At 40.4% G+C, this 21,988-nt stretch overlaps 1 protein-coding gene and 1 non-coding gene across 2 annotated transcripts; both read right to left on the bottom strand.

Moving 5' to 3' along the window:
- Positions 1-3,165: 3,165 nt before the first annotated feature.
- On the bottom strand, positions 3,166-4,444 carry OR2A14B (olfactory receptor family 2 subfamily A member 14B). The gene has a single exon (XM_015470790.3). It carries the CDS (start codon positions 4,344-4,346, stop codon positions 3,312-3,314), a length of 1,035 nt encoding a protein of 344 aa, XP_015326276.2. The 5' UTR covers positions 4,347-4,444; the 3' UTR covers positions 3,166-3,311.
- A 9,837-nt stretch (positions 4,445-14,281) lies between these two features.
- TRNAG-UCC (transfer RNA glycine (anticodon UCC)) lies at positions 14,282-14,354 on the bottom strand. Its single transcript has one exon. It is a non-coding gene; the product is annotated as a tRNA-Gly (tRNA).
- Between the last annotated feature and the right edge of the window lie 7,634 nt (positions 14,355-21,988).

Raw genomic sequence — 21,988 nt, 5'->3', positions numbered from 1 at the left:
CTCAACATTCAGAAAACGAAGATCATGGCATCCGGTCCCATCACTTCATGGGAAATAGATGGAAAAACAGTGGAAACAGTGTCAGACTTTATTTCTTTGGGCTCCAAAATCACTGCAGATGGTGATTGCAGCCATGAAATTAAAAGACGCTTATTCCTTGGAAGGAAAGTTATGACCAACCTAGATAGCATATTCAAAAGCAGAGACATTACTTTGCCAACTAATGTCCATCTAGTCAAGGCCAAGGTTTTTCCAGTAGTCATGTATGTATGTGAGAGTTGGACTGTGAAGAAAGCTGAGTGCTGAAGAATTGATGCTTTAAACTGTGGTGTTGGAGAAGACTCTTGAGAGTCCCTTGGACTGCAAGGAGATCCAACCAGTCCATTCTGAAGGAGATCAGTCCTGGATGTTCTTTGGAAGGACTGATGCTAAAGCTGAAACTCCAATACCTTGGCCACCTCATGTAAAGAGTTGACTCATTGGAGCAGACCCTGATGCTGGGAGGGATTGGGGGCAGGAGGAGAAGGGGACGGCAGAGGATGAGATGGCTGGATGGCATCACTGACTCAATGGACGTGAGTTTGAGTGAACTCCAGGAGCTGGTGATGGACAGGGAGGCCTGGTGTGCTGCAATTCATGGGGCACAAAGAGTCGGACACAACTGAGAGACTGAACTGAACACAATACTATAAAGCAATTATCCTTCAATTAAAAATTTAAAAAATTTTTAAAAACTATACTCCAATATAAATTTTTTTTTAATATAAAAAATATAGGAGGCAAAGGATGTGCTTACACTTTTCTGGTGATGCCTATTGGTCAGTTAGTCAACAAAGATTTCCTTAGGGCCTTGTCTGTGCTTAGTTTTGCTCTAGATATGATGAACACAGCAATGAGGAAGGCAAATTTAATGCTGACGGTGATCTTTCATGTTAAAAATAGTAACTTTACAGGGAGGATAACCTCAGTTAACGTATAATGCTATGGAAAAAAGACATATTGGACTGAAAAATTAGATGTTCAGTTGTGTCCAGCTCTTTGCAACCCATGGACTGGGGCCTGCCAGGATCCTCTGTCCATGGTATTCTCCAGGCAAGAAGAATACTGGAGTAAGTAGCTGTTTCCTTCTCCAAGGGATGTTCTTGACCTAGGGATTGAACCAGGGTCTCCTGCATTGCAGGTGGATTCTTTACCAGCTGAGCTACCATGGTGGAAAATTACCTGGTCAAGACAAGTAAGACTCTGAAATACACTGGTTTTTGAGGAAGTGATGTTTGAGACCTGATAAATCAGAAGTCTGGTTGAAGACAATTCCATGTCTTCTCATTCTTTTTATGCTCCTTGTTGATTAACATGCATTCTTGATCTATTTAAATCAATCTATTCAAACGTATTAGTGTTTCTCTGGAGACTAACAATTTTGTATATTAATTTAAAAATCTTTCCCTTCCATATTTCCTAAGAGCTTTATAGCTTTGCCTTTGCCACTTAGGTCTTAAAAACACTGGGACTGAGTTTTTTCATGCATGACTGAGTATCTGCATGGTTACTCAGTGGTGCCAGAGCTGTTTTCTGCAACACCCCTCCCTTTCCCCAGTGGTCTACCACGCCACACCATTCATACAGCCAGTTTCCAATCATAGACATCAGCATCTATGCTCTTTTCAGTTTGTTTATTTGTCAACCCGAGGATGAAGACCACACTATTTTACTTATTGGCACTCTGTAGCAGATATTGTGATCCGGAGAATCAATCCTCTCACCTTATACTTAATCTTTTTTAAATGTGTTTGGACTAGCCATGGCAGCAAGTATGTTAGAATCAGCTTGTCGAATTCTAAAGTGTTCTGCTCATACTCACATGCTCCACTGGGCTATTTTAAGACACTAACATTGGCAATGGCACCCCACTCCAGTACTCTTGCCTGGAAAATCCTATGGACAGAGGAGCCTGGTGGGCTGCAGTCCATGGGGTCGCGAAGAATCGGATACGACTGAGCGACTTCACGCAGGTTCAGTCCCTGGGCCAGGAAGATCCCCTGAACCATGAACCATGGCAACCCACTCCAGTATTCTTGCCTGGAGAATGCCCATGAAGAGAGGAGCCTGGTGGGCTATTGTCCACAAGGTCGCAAAGAGTTGGACATGACTGAGTGACTAAGCATGCACTCTTAGCTATATTCCTAAGCATTTAAAAATTAAGTCCTGCTTTTAATGGTAGCATTTTGGAAAAAATTCATTTTAATTATTTGTTATATAAATCTATAATAGATGTTTATATTGATCTTATATCAAGTTATCTTGTTTAAATTTCTCATAATTTCACTAATATACAAAAAGATTCATTTGGATTTCCTACAAATGCCATTACACTATTTGCATATGATCACAATTCATTTGGACTTCCTGGTGCCTCAGTGGTAAACAATCCACCTGTCAATGCAGGAGATCCAGGTTCAATCGCTGGGTCAAGAAGATCCCCTGGAGAAGAAAATGGCAATCCACTCCAGTATTCTTCCCTGGGAAATCCCATGGACAGAGGAGCCTGGAGGGCTACAGTCCATGAGGTCACAAAAGAGTTAGACATAACTTAGCCACACAACAAAAACAACATAATTTACTTACTCCTTCTCATGTGGGTACCTCACATGACAGATACCCACATACATATATATCTCTTCTTTTTGTTTAACTGTACACATCAATATCTCTAACAAAAATCTGAAAAATAAGAAACACAAGTGGTGATGGTGTACATCTTATTTTATTTATTTTTTATTTTATGGAGAAAGATACTAGCATTTTACCATTAAGTATAATGTCTGATACGTGAATGTTTATGGTACTGGGGTTTTTTGGTAAATCTTCTTCTAGGAATGTTTATTGTTATGCTAGGTTGTAAAGAGCTTTATCATGAACTGATGTTAAATTTTGTCAAACACTTGCTTTGATCTACTGACAATGGATACTTTAATTTGTTAATGGACCAATTTTTTTCTTGCTTTGAAAGTTACGCAATTTTTGCATTTTAGAGATAAAAATTGTATCATAATTTAGTATCTTTTTATTACTTGATTAATATTTTAAGATACTTGCACCTGTGTTAAAGAATAGGATTAGATTATAACTTTCTTATTTATGATGTTTACTTCAGGTTTGCTATCAATGACTAAATATGAGTATTTATTTTCTCAGTTTTTAAAAATGTTGAAGATAAAGGGTGCTAATTTGTTAAATTAATGGTTTCAAAAGAGCATTCAAAGGTCCAGAGTCATGAAGACAGGCTCACACAGGACACTCCAAACCATCCCTCACACTGACCTCTTCTTCCCCAGAGTTTTTCTCAGGGCACCCTTCACCTCTGCATTCCTCAAACTGTAGATTAAGGGATTCAGCATAGGGTTGAAAAGGCTGTAAAACAATGACAGAATCTTCCTTTGTTCCTGAGAATGGCTGGATCTGGGGGTCATGTACAAGACGATGGCACTGCCAAAGAAGAGCCCAACCACGCAGAGGTGGGAGGAGCAGGTGGAGAAGGCCTTCCTGCGGCCCTCAGCGGACTGGATCCTCAGGATGGCGGCCAGGATCCGTGCATAGGAGCCCAGCACCAGGCAGAGGGGCCCGACTAAAATGCAAACACAGGATGCAACGATGATAATTTGGTTCAGCCAAGTATCGGCACAAGCCAACTTGAGGACAGACAGGATTTCACAAAAGAAGTGGTTGATTTCATGAGGCCCACAGAAGGGCAGCTTCAGGATAAGAACTAAGTGCACAAGATCCCAGAGAAAGCTAAATGCCCAGGAAGTGCTGGTCAGGACAGTGCATACTCTCCAGCTCATGATGAAAGTGTAATGGAGGGGGTGGCAGATGGCCACATACCTGTCATAGGACATCACCACCAAAATCAGGCACTCTGCAGCAGCAAAAGCCAGATACAAAAATGTCTGCATAATGCAAGGAACAAAGGAGATGGTTGTTTTCTGACTCACAAGATTTGCCAGCATCTTGGGGACATTGTTGGAGGCATAGGATATGTCAATGATGGCCAAGTGTGAGAGAAAGAAGTACATGGGGGTGTGAAGTCTTGAGTCTAAGCAGATAAGCCCCAGGATGACTCCATTCCCCAGAAGGGTGAGGGTGTAGAAGAGAGAGAAAAGTCCAAAGAGGAAAAACTCCAGTGCTGAATCGACCTGGAATCCCAGGAGGGTGACTTCTGTGATCCATGTCTGGTTGCTTCCCATGCTCCTGGCTAGAAACAGAGAAGCCCAAGCCTTCAATAGGACAGTCAGAGTTGTAGGGAAATCAAGACACAAAATACCTTCTGAGTGTAACAAAATGAGCATATGGATGTATTACTTTGAGTGGGTTTTCTATAACTTATTTTTAGATACACTATATACACAAACTTGGTGTGATCATACAAATCAGAAACAAATTCCCCTTTTACCAATGGATACTAAGATATGTAAAATATAGATAATAAAATATATAACATGATAAATGCATTATTATATACTCTGTGTAATAGTATACACACAAATACAGATGTGCACTGTTTAGTAAAATTCAAGTATCCTGGCTTCCCTTCAAAGGTGTGAGTGTTGATTATTAACGTGCTTAGAAGAGAGACAACCCTGACAGTCCATATGTAGTAAGAGGTAGTTTCATTTCCTAATCTTGCTTATCTTCTTGGTTCAAGAAATAAAGTGTTTATGATACTTTGTTATTTACATGTTGTTTATTTTTCCACTTACCTTCTCATATGCTTTTCTATCCACTTATTTCAGATTTGAATTCCCTTATTAAATAACCTCTAAATTTTGTAGTATTTCAAACTTTGCATAAAACTCCTCTCAACGGTGGACTAATTATTCCATAGAAGCATCTTCTGCCATTTCTTTCCCATCTCCAGAGTTTGCAATTTTATTTGTACTGTCTTATTTATTTTTTATCAGCACCTGATCCTGAAATTTAAGCATAAGTGAAAAATTATCAGAGTAGATGAACACAGGCACACATATTGTCTTAAATTCAGTTAAGCATGGCGACATTTCTGCAGCCTAAGTATGAAATTCAAAAGGTGAAAATGAATTTACATTCTCTGTGGGTGTGTTTAAAGATGACCCCTGCTTTTTTTTTTTTTTTTTTTGTAATTTTAATTTTATTTTATTTTTAAACTTTACATAATTGTATTAGTTTTGCCAAATATCAAAATGAATCCATCACAAAGAATACATTTGAATCAGTTCTAATGAGGTGGATGAAACTGGAGCCTATTATACAGAGTGAAGTAAGCCAGAAGGAAAAACACCAATTCATTTTGACCCCTGCTTTTTAATTACATTTTATTCACCTCTTTTCTCTTTTCCCTTTATAATGTAATACAGAGGCAAATTTGAGAATCTGTTGTGAAAAGAATCTTTAGTTGTTGCAGTATTATTGCCATCATATCTCCTGAATCCCTTCCTCATCACCTGTTACCATGCTGACCACCTACTGCTGTTCTTTTGGATTCTGAGTCAGTCACAGGGAGTAGGATCAGCTGGAGCATCCATTGGTTAGTTCTCTCTAGGGAGCTCGTCCTGGCAGTGCCTAGGTCTATCCACAGGAGCATGGTCATGAAAGGGATGGATGGCAACATTACACTGAGAAGCCTTGTAACCAGGTGCTGTCTCTTTACATTTCCTCACATTTTTTCCAGAGACAGCCTGACATGGAGCAAAGAGATGTCGTGGTTAATCACCACCCTTAAAACACCAAAAGTACAAAAAACATAAAATAGGTGTTGATGAAAAGGCATTATGAAAGAAAAAGAACAGGGAAAACTAGTAGCAAGTGACTTGGTTTGGAGAGGCTCCTTTAGCTGGGATTGTCAGGAGAAGGCTTCTTAAAGAGGAGACACATGGGTAGAGTCTAAGTGGTAAAGGAAGTGCCACCTGACAACAGCCAAAGTGGACTGCTTCCTGCACGGGGAATAGTAAAGGCGAAGTGTTGGGTAGGAAGGACTTGGTGAGTAATGGAAACAGAAAACAGTCTAATGTACACGAAATGTAGTGACCAAGAGGTTGGAATTATTCACTGTTATCCAGTTTATAGTTTCAAAAATTTAGAATTGATATAAAGTTTGAAAGCTGGAGATGAACTGAAATTTTGGCAAATTGTATGATATATAATACCATGGCTGTTGGTTAATCACTAAATCGTGTCTGACTCTTTGTGACCCCATGAACTGCAGCATGCCAGGCTTTTCTGTCCCTCACTATCTCCTGGAGCTTGCCCAAGTTCAAGTCCATTGAACTGGGGACGCTATCCAACAATCTCATCCTCTCATGCATTAAAAAGGATAATACAGATCTTTATAGGGTGGAATGAAATTTTTTCCACATAAAGTCAAAGGATGTATGTGTAATATGATTCTATTTATATTTTAAAATACAAACACATCTATACATAATATGTCTTTAGGGCCTCTTCAGATATATGTAGGAAGATTCTTTAAGTTACACATGAAATCTCAATTAATTAACTCTAGAGAATAGCATTATGGAGGGTCTTACATTTTGTATGTATTGTTTGTTTACTGTAGTTTTGTTTGTTTTTTAATAAACCTGTGCATTATCACAGGATAAAATAAGACATTCATTTTTTTAAAATCTATCATTTAATGTAAGTTGACTGGTTCTATAAAGACCTACAAGATCTTCTAGAACTGGCACCAAAAAGATGTCCTTTTCATCACAGAGGGTTAAAATACAAAAAGTCGGATATCTGGGGAAACCTGGAGTAACAGGCAAGTTTGGCCTTGGAGTACAAAATGAAGCAGGGCAAAGGCTAACAGAGTTTTGTCAAGAGAACACACTGATCATAGTAAACAACATCTTCCAACAACTCAAGAGGGGATGCTACACATGGATATCACCAAAAGGTCAATATTGAAATCAGATCGATTATATTATTTGCAGCCCAAGATGGAGAAGCTCTACACAGTCAGCAAAAATAAGAACTGGAGCTGACTGAGGCTCAGACCATGAGCTCTTTATGGCAAAATTCAGGTTTAAATTGAAGAAAGTAGGGGAAACCACTAGGCCATTCAGGTATGACTTGAATAAATCCTTTATGATTATACAGTGGAGGTGATGAATAATAGATTCAAGGGATTAAATCTGGTAGACAGAGTGCCTGAAGAACTATGGACAGAGGTTTGTAACATTATACAGGAGGAAGTAACCAAACCATACCAAAGGGAAAAAAAATGCAAGAAGGCAATATGGTTGTCTGATGAGGCTTTACAAACAGCCGAGAAAAGAAGAGAAGTGAAAAGCAAGGGAGAAAGGGAAAGATCTACTCAACTGAATGCACAGTTCCAGAGCATAGCAGAGAGAGGTGTGAAGACCTTAAATGGACAATGCAAAAAAATAGAGGAAAACAATAGAATGGGAATGACTAGAGATCTCTTCAAGAAAACTGGAGTTATCAAGGGAACATTTCATGCAAGGACAGGCAAGATAAAGGACAGAAACAGTAAAGACTTATCAGAAGCAGAAGATATTAAGAAGAGGTGGAAAGAATACACAAAACTATACAAAAAAGGTCTTAATGACCTGGAAAACCATGATGGTATAGTCACTAACCTAAAATCAGACATCCTGGAATGTGAAGTCAAGTGGGCCTTAAGAAGCATCACTACAAACAAAGTAATGGAATTCCAGTTGAACTATTTCAAATCCTAAAAGATGATGCTGTTAAAGTGCTGTACTTAATAGGTCAGCAAATTTGGAAAATTCAGCAGTGGCCACAGGACTAGAAGAGGTCAGTTTTCACTCCAATCCTAAAGAAGGGCAATGCCAGAGAATGTTCCCATTACCAAACAATTGCGCTCATTTCACATGCTAGCAAGGTTATGCTCAAAATCCTTCAAGCTAGGCTTCAGCAATATGCAAACTGAGAAATTCCAGATATACAAGCTGGATTTAGAAAAGGCAGAGGAACCAGAGATCAAATTGCCAACATTTGCTGGATCATAGAAAAAGCAAGGGAATTTCACAAGAACATCTACTTCTGCTTTATTGACTACGCTAATGCCTTTGGCTAGGTTTCTGTGAGTATGGTTTCAGTGTGACTGCCCTCTGATGCCCTCTGGCAACACCTACCATCTTACTTGGGTTTCTCTTACCTTGGACGTAGGGTATCTCTTCATGGCTGCTCCAGCAAAGCGCAGCCACTGCTCTTTACCTTGGACGAGGGGTATCTCCTCATGACCGCCCCTCCTGACCTTGAATGTGGAGTAGCTCCTCTTGGCCATCCTGCGCCCACGCAGCCACCACTCCTTGGACGTGGGGTTGCTTCTCTCGGCCGCCGCCCCTGACCTTGCGTGAGGGGTAGCTCATCTTGGCCATGCTTCTGCACCGTCCGTCACAGTCGGTGCACTTCTGCGCCATAATCACAGAAAACTAGCCAATCTGATCACACGGACTACAGCCTGGTCTAACTCAGTGAAACTAAGCCATGCTGTGTGGGGCCACCCAAGATGGAAAGGTCATGGTGGAGAGGTCTGACAGAATATGGTCCACTGGAAAAGGGAATGGCAAACCACTTCAGTATTCTTGCCTTGAGAACCCCATGAACAGTATGAAAAGGCAAAATGATAGGATACTTAAAGAGGAACTCCCCAGGTCAGTAGGTGCCCAATATGCTACTGGAGATCAGTGAAGAAATAACTCCAGAAAGAATGAAGGGATGGAGCCAAAGCAAAAAGAATACCCAGTTATGGATGTGACTGGTGATAGAAGCAAGGTCCAATGCTGTAAAGAGCAATATTGCATAGGAACCTGGAATGTCAGGTCCATGAATCAAGACAAATTGGAAGTGGTCAAACAGGAGATGGCAAGAGTGAACGTCAACATTCTAGGAATCAGTGAACTAAAATGGACTGGAATGGATGAATTTAACTCAGATGACCATTATATCTACTACTGTGCGCAGGAATCCCATAGAAGAAACAGAGTAGCCATCATGGTCAACAAAAGAGTCCAAAATGCAGTACTTGGATGCAATCTCAAAAACGACAGAATGATCTCTGTTCGTTTCCAAGGCAAACCATTCAATATCACAGTAATCCAAGCCTATGCCCCAACCAGTAACACTGAAGAAGCTGAAGTTAAATGATTCTATGAAGACCTACAAGACCTTTTAAAACTAACACCCAAAAAGATGTCCTTTTCATTACAGGGGACTTGAATGCAAAAGTAGGAAGTCAAGAAACACCTGAAGTAATAGGCAAATTTGGCCTTGGAGTATGGAATGAAGCATGGCAATGGCTAATAGAGTTTTACCAAGAGAACACACTAGTCATAGCAAACACTCTCTTCCAACAACACAAGAGAAGACTCTTACACATGGACATAACCAGATGGTCAACACTGAAATCAGATTGATTATATTCTTTGCAGCCAAAGACGGAGAAGCTCCATACAGTCAGCAAAAACAAGAACTAGAGCTGACTGTGGCTCAGATCATGAACTCCTTATTGCCAAATTCAGACTTAAATTGAAGAAAGTAGGGAAAACCACTAGACCCTTAAGGTATGACCTAAATCAAATCCCTTATGACTATACAGTGGAAGTGAGAAATAGATTTAAGGGACTAGATCTGATAGACAGAGTGCCCGATGAACTATGGACGGAGGCTCGTGACATTGTACAGGAGACAGGGATCAAGACCATCCCCATGAAAATGAAATGCAAAAAAGCAAAATGGCTGTGTGAGGAGGCCTTACAAATAGCTGTGAAAAGAAGAGAAGCGAAAAGCAAAGGAGAAAAGGAAAGATATAAGCATCTGAATGCAGAGTTCCAAAAAATAACAAGAAAAAATAGGAAAGCCTTCCTCAGCGATCAATGCAAAGAAATAGAGGAAAACAACAGAATGGGAAAGACTAGAGATCTCTTCAAGAAAATTAGAGATACCAAGGGAATATTTCATGCAAAGATGGGCTCGATAAAAGACAGAAATGGTATGGACCTAACAGAAGCAGAAGATATTGAGAAGAGGTGGCAAGAATACACAGAAGAACTGTACAAAAAAGATCTTCACGACCCAGATAATCATGATGGTGTGATCACTCACCTAGAGCCAGACATCCTGGAATGTGAAGTCAAGTGGGCCTTAGAAAGCATCACTACAAACAAAGCTAGTGGAGGTGATGGAATCCCAGTTGAGCTATTTCAAATCCTAAAAGATGATGCTGTGAAAGTGCTGCACTCAATATGCCAGCAAATTTGGAAAACTCAGCAGTGGCCACAGGACTGGAAGAGGTCAGTTTTCATTCCAATCCCAAAGAAAGGCAATGCCAAAGAATGCTCAAACTACCGCACAATTGCACTCATCTCACACGCTAGTAAAGTAATGCTCAAAATTCTCCAAGCCAGGCTTCAGCAATACATGAACTGTGAACTTCCAGATGTTCAAGCTGGTTTTAGAAAAGGCAGAGGAACCAGAGACCAAATTGCCAACATCCACTGGATTATCGAAAAAGCAAGAGAGTTCCAGAAAAACATCTATTTCTGCTTTATTGACTATGCCAAAGCCTTTGAGTGTGTGGATCACAATAAACTGTGGAAAATTCTGAAAGAGATGGGAATACCAGACTACCTGACCTGCCTCTTGAGAAACCTGTATGCAGGTCAGGAAGCAACAGTTAGAACTGGACATGGAACAACAGACTGGTTCCAAATAGGAAAAGGAGTATGTCAAAGCTGTATATTGTCATCTTGCTCATTTAACTTCTATGCAGAGTACATCATGAGAAATGCTGGGCTGGAGGAAGCACAAGCTGGAATCAAGATTGCCGGGAGAAATATCAATAACCTCAGATATGCAGATGACACCACCCTTATGGCAGAAAGTGAAGAGGTACCAAAAAGCCTCTTAATGAAAGTGAAAGAGGAGAGTGAAAAAGTTGGCTTAAAGCTCAACATTCAGAAAACTAAGATCATGGCATCTAGTCCCATCTCTTTACAGGAAATAGATGGGGAAACAGTGGAAACAGTGTCAGACTTTATTTTTATTAGCTCCAAAATCACTGCAGATGGTGATTGCAGCCATAAAATTAAAAGATGCTTACTCCTTGGAAGGAAAGTTATGACCAACCTAGATAGCATATAAAAAGCAGAGACATTACTTTGCCAACAAAGGTCCATCTAGTCAAGGCTATGGTTTTTCCAGTGATCATGTATGGATGTGAGTTGGACTCGAAGAAAGCTGAGCACTGAAGAATTGATGCTTTTGAACTGTGGTGTTGGAGAAGACTCTTGAGAGTCCCTTGGATTGCAAGGAGATCCAACCAGTCCATTCTGAAGGAGATCAGCCCTGGGATTTCTTTGGAAGGAATGATGCTAAAGCTGAAACTCCAGTACTTTGGCCACCTCATGCAAAGAGTTGACTCATTGGAACAGACTCTGATGCTGGGAGGGATTGGGGGCAGGAGGAGAAGGGGACAACAGAGGATGAGATGGCTGGATGGCATCACCGACTCGAAGCACATGAGTTTCAGTAAACTCCAGGAGGTGGTGATGGACAGGAGGCCTGGCATGCTGTAATTCATGGGGTCGCAAAGAGTTGGACATGACTGAGCGACTGAACTGAACTGAACTGAACTGAATGCCTTTGACTATCTGGATCACAACAAACTGTGGAAAGTTCTTAAAGACATGTTCCCAGGTTCCCAGACCATCTTACCTGTCTCCTGATTAACCTGAATGTGGGTCAAGAAGCAACAGTTAGAACCTTACATGGATCAACTGACTGATTCAAAATTGGGAAAGGAGTACATTAAGGCTATATATTCTGTCTTGCTTATTTAACATCTATGAGGAATACATGAGGTGAAATGCCAGGCTCGATGACTCACAAGCTGGAAATAAGATTTCTGGGAGAAATATCAACAAGTTCAGATATGCAGATGATATCACTCTGAAGACAGAAAGTGAAGAGAAACTAAAAAGCTTCTTTATGAGGGTAAATGAGGAGAGTGAAAAAGCTGGCTTAAAGCTCAACACTTGAAAAACTAAGATCAAGGCATTTGGTCTCATCACTTTATGGCAAGTAGAAGGGGAAAAAGTGGGAGCAGTGACAGATTTTCTCTTCTTGGGCTCCAACATCTCTGCAGATGGTTACTGCAGCCATGAAGTTAAAAGACAATTGATTGCTCCTTGGAAGGAAAGCTATGACAAATTTAGACAATGTATTAAAAAGCAAATATATCACTTTGCCAATATAGATCGGTATAGTCAAAGCTATAGTTTTTCCAGTAGTCATGTATGAATGTGAGAGTTGGATCAAAAAGAAGGCTGAGTGCTGAAGAATGGATGCTTTTGAACTGTGGTGCTGGAGAAGACTCTTGAGAGTCCCTTGGACAGCAAGGGAATCAAACCAGTCCATCCTAAAGGAAATCATCCCTGAATATTCTTTGGAAGAACTGATGCTGAAGCTGAAGCTCTAACTCTCTGCCCACCTGATGTGAAGAACTTACTCATTGGAAAAGATCCTGATGCTGAGAAAGACTGAAGGAAAAGGAAAAGAAAGCAGCAGAGAATGAGATAGATAGCATCACCAATGCAATGAACATGAATTTGAGCAAACTCTGGAAGACAATGAACACAGAGGAGCCTGGCGTGCTGTGGTCCATGGGGTCACAAAGAGTCAGACATGACTTAGTGACTGAACAACAACAATAACAATATAAGGCTAAAGTTGTACATTATTCCTGCTGAAAACAGCTAATACCAAGTATAACCAAAATCTCAAGTTTGAGTAGATTTTCTTAGAGCTTCAAAAGGGAGGAATAAGTCATAAGATTATGATATAGTTAACTTTTGGCAAGAAAGGGGAAACTGAAAATCTCAATCTCATTTTTCTTTAGAGATTTTTTTTCCTGAATTGTCCAAATACAGAAAAAGATCAAGATCTTCTATTGAATAAAAGGAGAAATAGATTATAAATCAGCTTGAAAATTATTGCAACATCAACCAATTATGAGGAGGAGCACAGACAAGGCTAAGTTTTGTTGTTGCACAGATCAAAGAAAGTGACCTTTGTCATGCAAAGTAGATTTCAATGCCCTTTTTCATCTGTAAGGTAACTTCTGGGGATTTCAGATTTAGAAACCAAAACATTGAAAACAATAATAAAACCAATACACGTAAAATCAGAATGAGAAGTTACAGGGAATTTAGCAGTCCTCTAGTCCAGGAATTTTTGTATCAATTACTTAGAAAAAGTCACTTAGTATCAAACTGCTTGCTAGAGGGACCATGTATTTCAGATGGACTCATGAAAGCCTCCACTTTCCCTGCATACCACTCGAATGACACAGGCCAGGGTTTGCCTCTGTGAACGCCTCTTATTTATATTCCTGGGATTAACCAATATGCTCACTGGAAGACACATTTGATCAGAGTGCTATAAAATTGCAAATTTCAGAAACATTTACCCTCCTGCATGTGAACTTCCGTGTCTACGCCTACACAGATTTGGTGTTTCTCTTACACTAATTTCCAAAGTTATGAGTGTTCACTTCACTCGAGTTTCCCAAATAGCAGCAAATTATAGTCAATAAAATATCTTACCAAGTCATTGAGCTGTTATGGAATTGATCTTATTGGAGCTGATAGAAATTGTTTGGCTTCTTCTTAAGAGATTTATTTTAAAATTCACACATACAGAGCATAATCAAAGGATATATATTCTAGTTGAATTAGTCCCATTCAGTTCAGTTCAGTTCAGTAGCTCAGTCATGTCCAACTCTTTGCGATCCCATGAATCACAGCACACCAGGCGTCCCTGTCCGTCACCAACTCCTGGAGTTCACTCAAACTCACGTCCATCGAGTTGGTGATGCCATCCAGCCATCTCATCCTCTGTCGTCCCCTTCTCCTCCTGCCCCCAATCCCTCCCAGCATCAGAGTCTTTTCCAATGAGTCAACTCTTCGCATGAGGTGGCCAAAGTATTGGAGTTTCAGCTTTAGCATCATTCCTTCCAAAGAACACCCAGGACTGATCTCCTTTAGAATGGACTGGTTGGATCTCCTTGCAGTCCAAGGGACTCTCAAGAGTCTTCTCCAACACCACAGTTCAAAAGCATCAATTCTTTGGCACTCAACTTGCTTCACAGTCCAAGTCCCATTAGCAAATATGAAATGGGAAACTGCCAATTTCCAGGACAATACAAATTTTAAAAATCTTTGGACTGCTCTGTGCAGCATTGCAGGATGTGGTATCTTAGTTCCCTGACTAGGGATTGAACCTGGGCCCCCTGCAGTGGAAATGCAGAGTCTTAACCACTGGACTGCCAGGGAAGTCCCTGGACAATACAAATGTAATGACAGGATGGAGTATGGCACTTTGGGGAGACACCAAGTACTGTGCGGGTTGCTCTCACTGATTCAAGCTGAAGAGGACGGTTTCGGAGCTCTTAATCTCTGGGACGCCTGCAGGATGAACTTCTTGTGATATTTTTTTTTAAGGTTCATTTTGAATAAGAAGGAACAAAAGTAATAATCAAAATTTTAAAAATTACTTCAGAAATAGTCTCATATTCAGGTGTTAGGGCTAGTAAATACACAGGAAACTGTATTTCTTTCCAAGGAGAGTGTTTGAATGAGTCATGGGAGGCCTACGGCAGGGGAAGTGTGAGTAAGAACCTGAAGGACAGACAGGCTGAGTCAGGCTCTGGGCCAGGGAGGCCTGTGTGGGCCTGAGATGGGTCCTGGGAGAGCAACAGGGGAAAAGCCCAGCGGGCTCAGCTGTGCTGTGAGCATCTGCGCTCCTACTGTACCCAGACCAGGGACCGAAGGTAGCAGACACAGGGATAGGCAAGTCATTAGCCTCCCTTTCCCAAATGATTAGAATTGTTGGACGAATCCAAGTTGGTAATTCAAACAATCTGAAATTACACTTGTACATGCAATATTTTTGGCAAGAGAAATTTTAAAGAAATTATTATCGTAGAAGAAACCTATTTTCAAGAGGCAGCAACAAATAAGGAGACAAATAGAACGAATTATGACACAACATTTTTCATCAGGTGTGAAATTTAGACAAACCACCGATGTCAAGTGCGCTTCTCAGTTTTATAGGAAAGTCAGGAGGCAACAGCACTGCCATGGTGGCTGTGTACACACAATAGTTGTTGACCAACTCGTTTGTCAGGACAAGAAAAGCAGAAAAATGTAGCGTAAGGTGAAATTGATTTTTCTCCCTTTAAATACTGGTACGGTTTTGCATTTTGAATTTCACAGTTCAAGAATCTAGAGTTTTTTCCCTGTGAGAGAAAGCCTGTGACAGATAAAATAGAGATACAAACACCTGAAATGAAGATGCCTTTAAAAAGCGTCCATCTTGCTGTCCCTTAAGGAAAAGTCGTCAATGCACAGAATGATGCAAAAAGTCTGATGGATACATCGCTCTGTTCTTCCATAGCATGAAAATCAGCAGGAACTGAAAAGAGCAAAATCCCTGAAAAGGGGTGAAAAGAGCAGGGCCAGCAGCACTGGTCAGCCCACCACTGCCCTCTCTGCAGGGGGACCAGTGAGCCTGAGTCACTGATTCTCAGCATCATTGTTTTCATCTGGAAGATGGTGACAGCAAGGTCTAAGGGACTGATATAAGAATAAATACTGTTAAGCAGGTACACAGTAGGAGTTAAATAAATGTTGGGTGATGGTGGTTTAGTTGTTAAGTCATGCCTGATTCTTTTGTGACCTCAAGGACTGTAGCTGACCAGGCTCCCTTATCCTTGGGATTTGCCATGCAAGAATACTGGAGTGGGTTACTGTTTCCTTCTCCAGGGGATCTTCCTGACCCAGGGATCGAACATGTGTCTCCTGTATTGCAGGTGGATTCTTACCCACTGAGTCACCAGGGAAGCCAGAAATAAATGTTAGCTTTTACTAATTGTATTAAAGGGATCACAATTCCAAGAGAATATAAAATCACTGGGAATATAAATCAAATATAAAGAGGCAACAAAATTATGGTATGTACATGCTTTCATATTTATCTTGCTTGTTTGGGTTATTTTTTATTTTAAATAGAAAACACATCGCTTTACTCTTATTTCTATTAATTTTTTATATTATGATTTTTATAATTAAACTTAGAATAGATTTAAAAAAAATAGAAGAATCCTTGAAAGTAACCTCACTTCTGGATTGAAGAAGAAAATGTGGGTTTTAATAGTTAAACTGCAGTTCTGCTATGCCAAAATACCAATGTGAGAGAAAGTAAATCTTATGAAAGAAAGTGGGGCATAATTTAGAATACCACACTGACTCAAATGTTTCTGTTGATCACTCTCTCAGAATATGTGCCTTGGGGTTGTCAAAGCCGAAGCACTGAGGAAGTAGAGATTTGTCCAATTTTCACAATTACTCAGATATTAGTTACTCTCTCTGTTAGTAACGTCAACACAGATTAATCTTCATGAGTAGCTAGTTTAAAAAAAAAAAAAAGCAGACATGGACTCCGCTCCTGACTGCATGGGTTCAAGTCCTGGCTTTGTTGTAGGCTAGGTTGGTGATCTCTTTGTTCCTCTCTGTCCTTTCGTTTCTGCAGCTGCAAATTGGGGTAGATAAACCTTAACTCATAGGATGTTTGAAAAGTTATAAGCCACCTTAGCATTTAAATATTTACTATAAGGAGTGGAAGTCAATATTGGAGAGTGAATTCTGGATCTAATTTCATAAAGAGGCAGGTTAGAGATCATAACACTTCTCTGTTGAAATAAGGAACAGAATCTATATGCCAGGAGACACTGGGTAAGCGAACCACTGGCCTCTGCCTTCAGGATGTTTTCTGTGGAGAAGAGGCGCATGAGCCATGGGTCCTCCAATGCCCTCTGTAGCCCTTTAGCCAGATCCTGTCCTACATGGAGCCTACCCCTCTTGTCTGACACAGTCGTGACAAACCCAGGAGCTGCCTCAGAAGGATGATGAAGGGACATGGCAGGCGTCCTGGAAGGTCAGAGGCATCAAGGCCACAGCATGGTGCTAGGTAACGTGAGCGAAAGTGAAGGTCACTCAGCCCTGTCCGACTCTTTGCAACCCTGTGGACTATTCAGTCCATGGAATTCTCCAGGCCAGAATACTGGAGTGGGGAACCTTTCCCTTCTCCAGGGCATCTTCCCAACCCAGGGATCGAACCCAGGTCTCCTGCATTGTGGGCGGATTCTTTACCAGCTGAGCACAAAGGAAGCACAATGGCACTAGGTAGGGGTCCCTAGAAATACCCTCAGGACCACAGTCTAACGTTAGGCTTAGGACAACGGGGAAGGCTTTGAGTCTCTGACACCTGAAGGCAGTGATTTCATTCACTCTCCCTTTCCTGTTTCCACCTGCCAAGCTTTCTCATGACTAATGAACCCTCTTACCGTGTGGAATCTGTGCTGTCCTCTTCAACGTGGCCTCTGGTTGAGAGGAGACTTCACACGGAGGGCAGGCTAGGATTGTTCTCCTCCACGGGGGCCTCCTAGAGAGGTGAAGCCCAGACACAGACCTGTATGATAGACGTGCTCCTGCAAGTGAAGGCTTTTTCTATCATTTGGACCCAACCCCTTCCCTAAAGACAGGAAAAATGATCAGGGGACAGAAGCCTGTGTTTCAGCTCTACTCATGTCCTCCCTGGAGAGAATTAAAGTGTCTGCTGCTTTCCCATCAGTGAGTGAGCCAGTGAAAGCATTTCCCGTGTTTATTCATTTAGTTCTTTCAGGATGCCATTGGAATTATCATGGGTCTTGTTTGGCATTTGTTTGTTTGTGTGTATTTGTGTTTTCCTGAGATTGAGTGAGGCCCAGATGTCACTCTACTATGTTGGACTCGGCTCAGAAAATTAAAAAAAAAAAGTCAAGATCATGTCATACATTAATTTGTCTCAATGCTTATGTTGTTAAACTCAAAGTAGTTCTACCTCTAACTCCTCCTGTTCGTAAAGGAGAAGCTGTGATTTCTCGATCTCTCATGGGAGGGGTGCTATGGACCCTGTTAAGATATCATCTCAGGGAGACAGTCATCCCCAATGTAGAAAATATTGCCAAGTAATCACTGCACTTTTATCACTTTCAAATATTTGACTTGGCAGCTTAGCTATACCTCTCCTTAACCTTCTTTAATTGGCCCTCCTTTTCAAACATCTCTAGATTTTAGAGCTACATTTTTATCTCTTCATTGCAGATTAAGGCCATACAGTTGAAATATACACTTTTCTTTTAATCTCTCTGTCTCTCTCAATTGTCCTCCTTCTGATGCACTAAGTGATACTGTTTGATGATTACAAAGCTCTTACAGACCTAACTTTCTAGGTTTTGATCTTAATTCAGTTTTCTAGAGGGTCTTAGTTCTTAAACTGGGTTGGATGGAGCACTTTAACATAAAAGATATATTTAATGTATTAGAGAGCAGACAAAAACATATTTAAGAGGAGGCAAATTGGGGTTATCTTTTTTTTCTTCTGGTAATCTTGTGTGTCCAGTAGAGCCTCAGTCTACTTACTTCCTTATTCTCTAATGCACACTCTATCCATTCAAGCACTTCTCCCCAGTGAAAGTGAAAGTGTTAGTCACTCAGTTGTGTCTGACTTTTTGTGAACCCATGGTCTGTAGACTTTCAGGCTCCTCTGTCCATGGATTCTCCAGGCAAGAATACCAGAGCGGGTTGCCATCTCCTACTCCAGGGGATTTTCCTGACCCAGGAATTGAACCCCAGTCTCCTGCATTGCAGGCAGATTCTTTACTATCTGAGCCACCAAGGAAGCCCCAGGAAATTCCCCAGTACTTCTGCTCTCAAATTCTTATTCCTTGTTTCAAGTCAATTTTATCCTTGTATTACCCACTTGACTCCAAACACAATACTAATCCTTCAAAACACTCATGAAGCCTCTTCAACTATCTCAGACCAAATTGGACTCCCTTTTTCTGGTCTACTAAAAACACTGATTGCATCCTTTAAGGTTATGTTTAATTTCTTTTTACATTTTAGTAATTTTACTGTCTATCTTTCCTATATTTTAAAAGGAAGCCAGATTATTACAGAAAAACAAACTTTCTTCACCAACAGTCAGATAGAGCCTCTGAATTTAGAGCCTCCCAGGTGGCGCTAGTGGTATAGAATCTGCCTGCCAATACAGGAGACAACGAGACAGGGGTTTGAATCAATAGGTTGGGAAGATCCCCTGGAGGAGGGAAATGGCAACCCGCTCCAGTATTCTTGCCTGAAAAATAACACAGACAAGAGGAGCCTGGTGGGCTACAGTCCATAGGGTTGCAAAAAGTTGGACATGACTGAGCACAATTATAATGTTATTTATTTTGATGAAGACAGTATGGTGACAGTTATTGTAGCTTTGTGGATACAAAAAGGTATAACTATCTGTCTCCTTTTTTTTTTTTTTTTACTTAATATTTGAATTGGCTAGGGCAAAAATATTTATTCTGAAAAGCCTTAGACTTCATGTATTTATTTAATATTTATATTCATCAATCGGAGAAGGCAATGGCACCCCACTCCAATACTTTTGCCTGGAAAATCCTGTGGACAGAGGAGCCTGGTAGGCTGTAGTCCATGGGGTCGCTAGAGTCAGACACGACTGAGAGACTTCACTTTCACTTTTCACTTTCATGCATTGGAGAAGGAAATGGCAACCCACTCCAGTCTTCTTGCCTGGAGAATCCCAGGGACGGGGAAGCCTGGTGGGCTGCTGTCTATGGGGTCACACAGAGTTGGACACGACTGAAGTGACTTAGCAGCAGCAGCAGCAGCATATTCATCGATATTTTATATTTTAGTAAGAATAAATATTATAAAGCATAATTGGCTCAGTCATTCAGTTCAGTTCAGTTGAGTTCAGTCGCTCAGTCATGTCTGACTCTTTGCGACCCCATGAATTGCAGTACTCCAGGCCTCCCTGTCCATCACCAACTCCCAGACTTCACTCAGACTCATGTCCATTGAGTCAGTGATCCAGCCATCTCATCCTCTGTCGTCCCCTTCTCCTCCTGCCCCCAATCCCTCCCATTATCAGAGTCTTTTCCAATGAGTCAACTCTTCGCATGAGGCGGCCAAAGTACTGGAGTTTCACCTTTAGCATCATTCCTTCTAAAGAACACCCATTAATGGACACCTATTAAATGAAAGTCAATTTAGAGATAAAAGTGTTTTCAGATTACAGTTAAATACATATCTACAGCTGCACCTAAATATCATTTTATTGTTTTGCTATCTCTGAGACAGAAATTCTCCCTACACAAGATTGAGTTCTTTCTTATTTTTTAAGTCCTTTTAGCATGTACTATTTCAATGGGGTATTTGAAGAAAGATAAATGTTATAAGAAATGATGAGAAATTATAAGTGTTGATGACTCTTTTTACCATAACTTCTGTCATGCAACACCTTTTTAACCAGAGGAAGCTATTGTAGGATGTGCTCCATGAAAACAAAGGAATAAACCAGGAAAGAGAAATATATGAGATTAAAATACTAAGGAGTACAATACATAATAAAGGCAGATGAAGTGCCTAGAAAGCATCCAATCCAGACAGAAGGAAAATAGAATCTCTGCAGAGATGGGTATATTATCAGAGGTGGCTGAGGAGGTTTGTAAAGTGTGGAAAGTCTTAGCCATTGGCACAAAGAATCCAAGCAGAGGGGGGAAAAGTAGGGAACTGGTTAACATCACTTTTATTACTTGCAGCTGTAAGCCTTTAATCCCTCCGTACTTCTTGCTTAGAAAATCATGTGACAGAAAATATTGCTTAATAAAAGGTTTTCTAGTCAAATTTGCTGTCATGGCTGATGTGCTGTGGGTGAATGGGCTTCAAGTGGGGGTGCTGCTTCAACCCCCACTTCAACCCCCATGTTAGAGCATGGTGCTCTAACAACCATGGATGTCTTCAGGGATTTCTCCTCCTTCATTGGGCTGATTAATGGGAACACACACCGTGTTGCACTTTACTCAGAAGCTGCAGAGTTGGTGCTAACCCTTATCAAGTGTTTATCATGTACCATTAACATCAGGCACCCTTTAGGTTAAGGCATTAAGGGACATCACTGATCCAGAGAGCCAAAACCTGCATTCCTCTGACTCACATCCTAGGAGTAAACAGGAAGGCTGCATCCACCTTGCCTTCTTTCTTTAAATTCTCCACCATTCTTTACCTTTCTCTCTCTCCACCCACTTTTAGGGGAAAAAAATGTAATGTTTTTATTGTAAAAAGGACATAAGCTCCATAATACAAAATAAAGCAATTCTGAAAAGTTCTAAGGAAAAATCTAAAAGTGTTCCATATCAGATCACCTAAACTAGCCATTAGGATTAACAGCTCAGCATCTCAGTGATTTCTTCATGAATATGTACAGACTCCAGGCTAATAGGACAGATGGATGAATAATTTAACACCATGTAATCATAGGATATTTTAGAACAGTAATTTGACATTTTTATGTGTAAAGGGAATATTTTCTGAATATGAAAATAAGCAATTTAGAGAATTACAACCATATCAGTCACACATTTGGTTACTAGAATCCTACATTTCTTTTGGTCTTAGAAAAATATAAACAGAAAAAGGTAAACAGATAATGAGAAATTATTTTTATAAAAATTGGTTCATGTTCCTCATACTTTTTTAATATATATGCATGCTGCTGCTGCTGCTGCTAAGTCATTTTAGTCGTGTCCGACTCTGTGCAACCCCATACATGGCAGCCCACCAGGCTCCCCTTGCATGTATATATATATTTAATATAGCAGAAGGAAAAATATCTATTATGAAACTAAAATGCTTAATTTACTACAAAAATATCTGTTATGAAACTAAAATGCTTAATTTACTACAAAAATATCTATTATGAAACTAAAATGCTTAATTTACTACAAAAATTCTTAAATCAATCTTCTTGATATAAGTATAATTCTTCATTGTATTTAGATTGTAGCCGT

This window comes from Bos taurus, chromosome 4 (assembly GCF_002263795.3).
Source record: "Bos taurus isolate L1 Dominette 01449 registration number 42190680 breed Hereford chromosome 4, ARS-UCD2.0, whole genome shotgun sequence".
NCBI lineage: Eukaryota > Metazoa > Chordata > Mammalia > Artiodactyla > Bovidae > Bos > Bos taurus.
The sequence above is the reverse complement of the archived record's forward strand: the minus strand, read 5'-3'. Positions and strand labels throughout refer to the sequence as shown.

Excerpts from the sequence above, each read along its gene's own strand:
- OR2A14B (XM_015470790.3), bottom strand. The coding sequence starts at position 4,346 with ATGCTCATTTTGTTACACTCAGAAGGTATTTTGTGTCTTGATTTCCCT.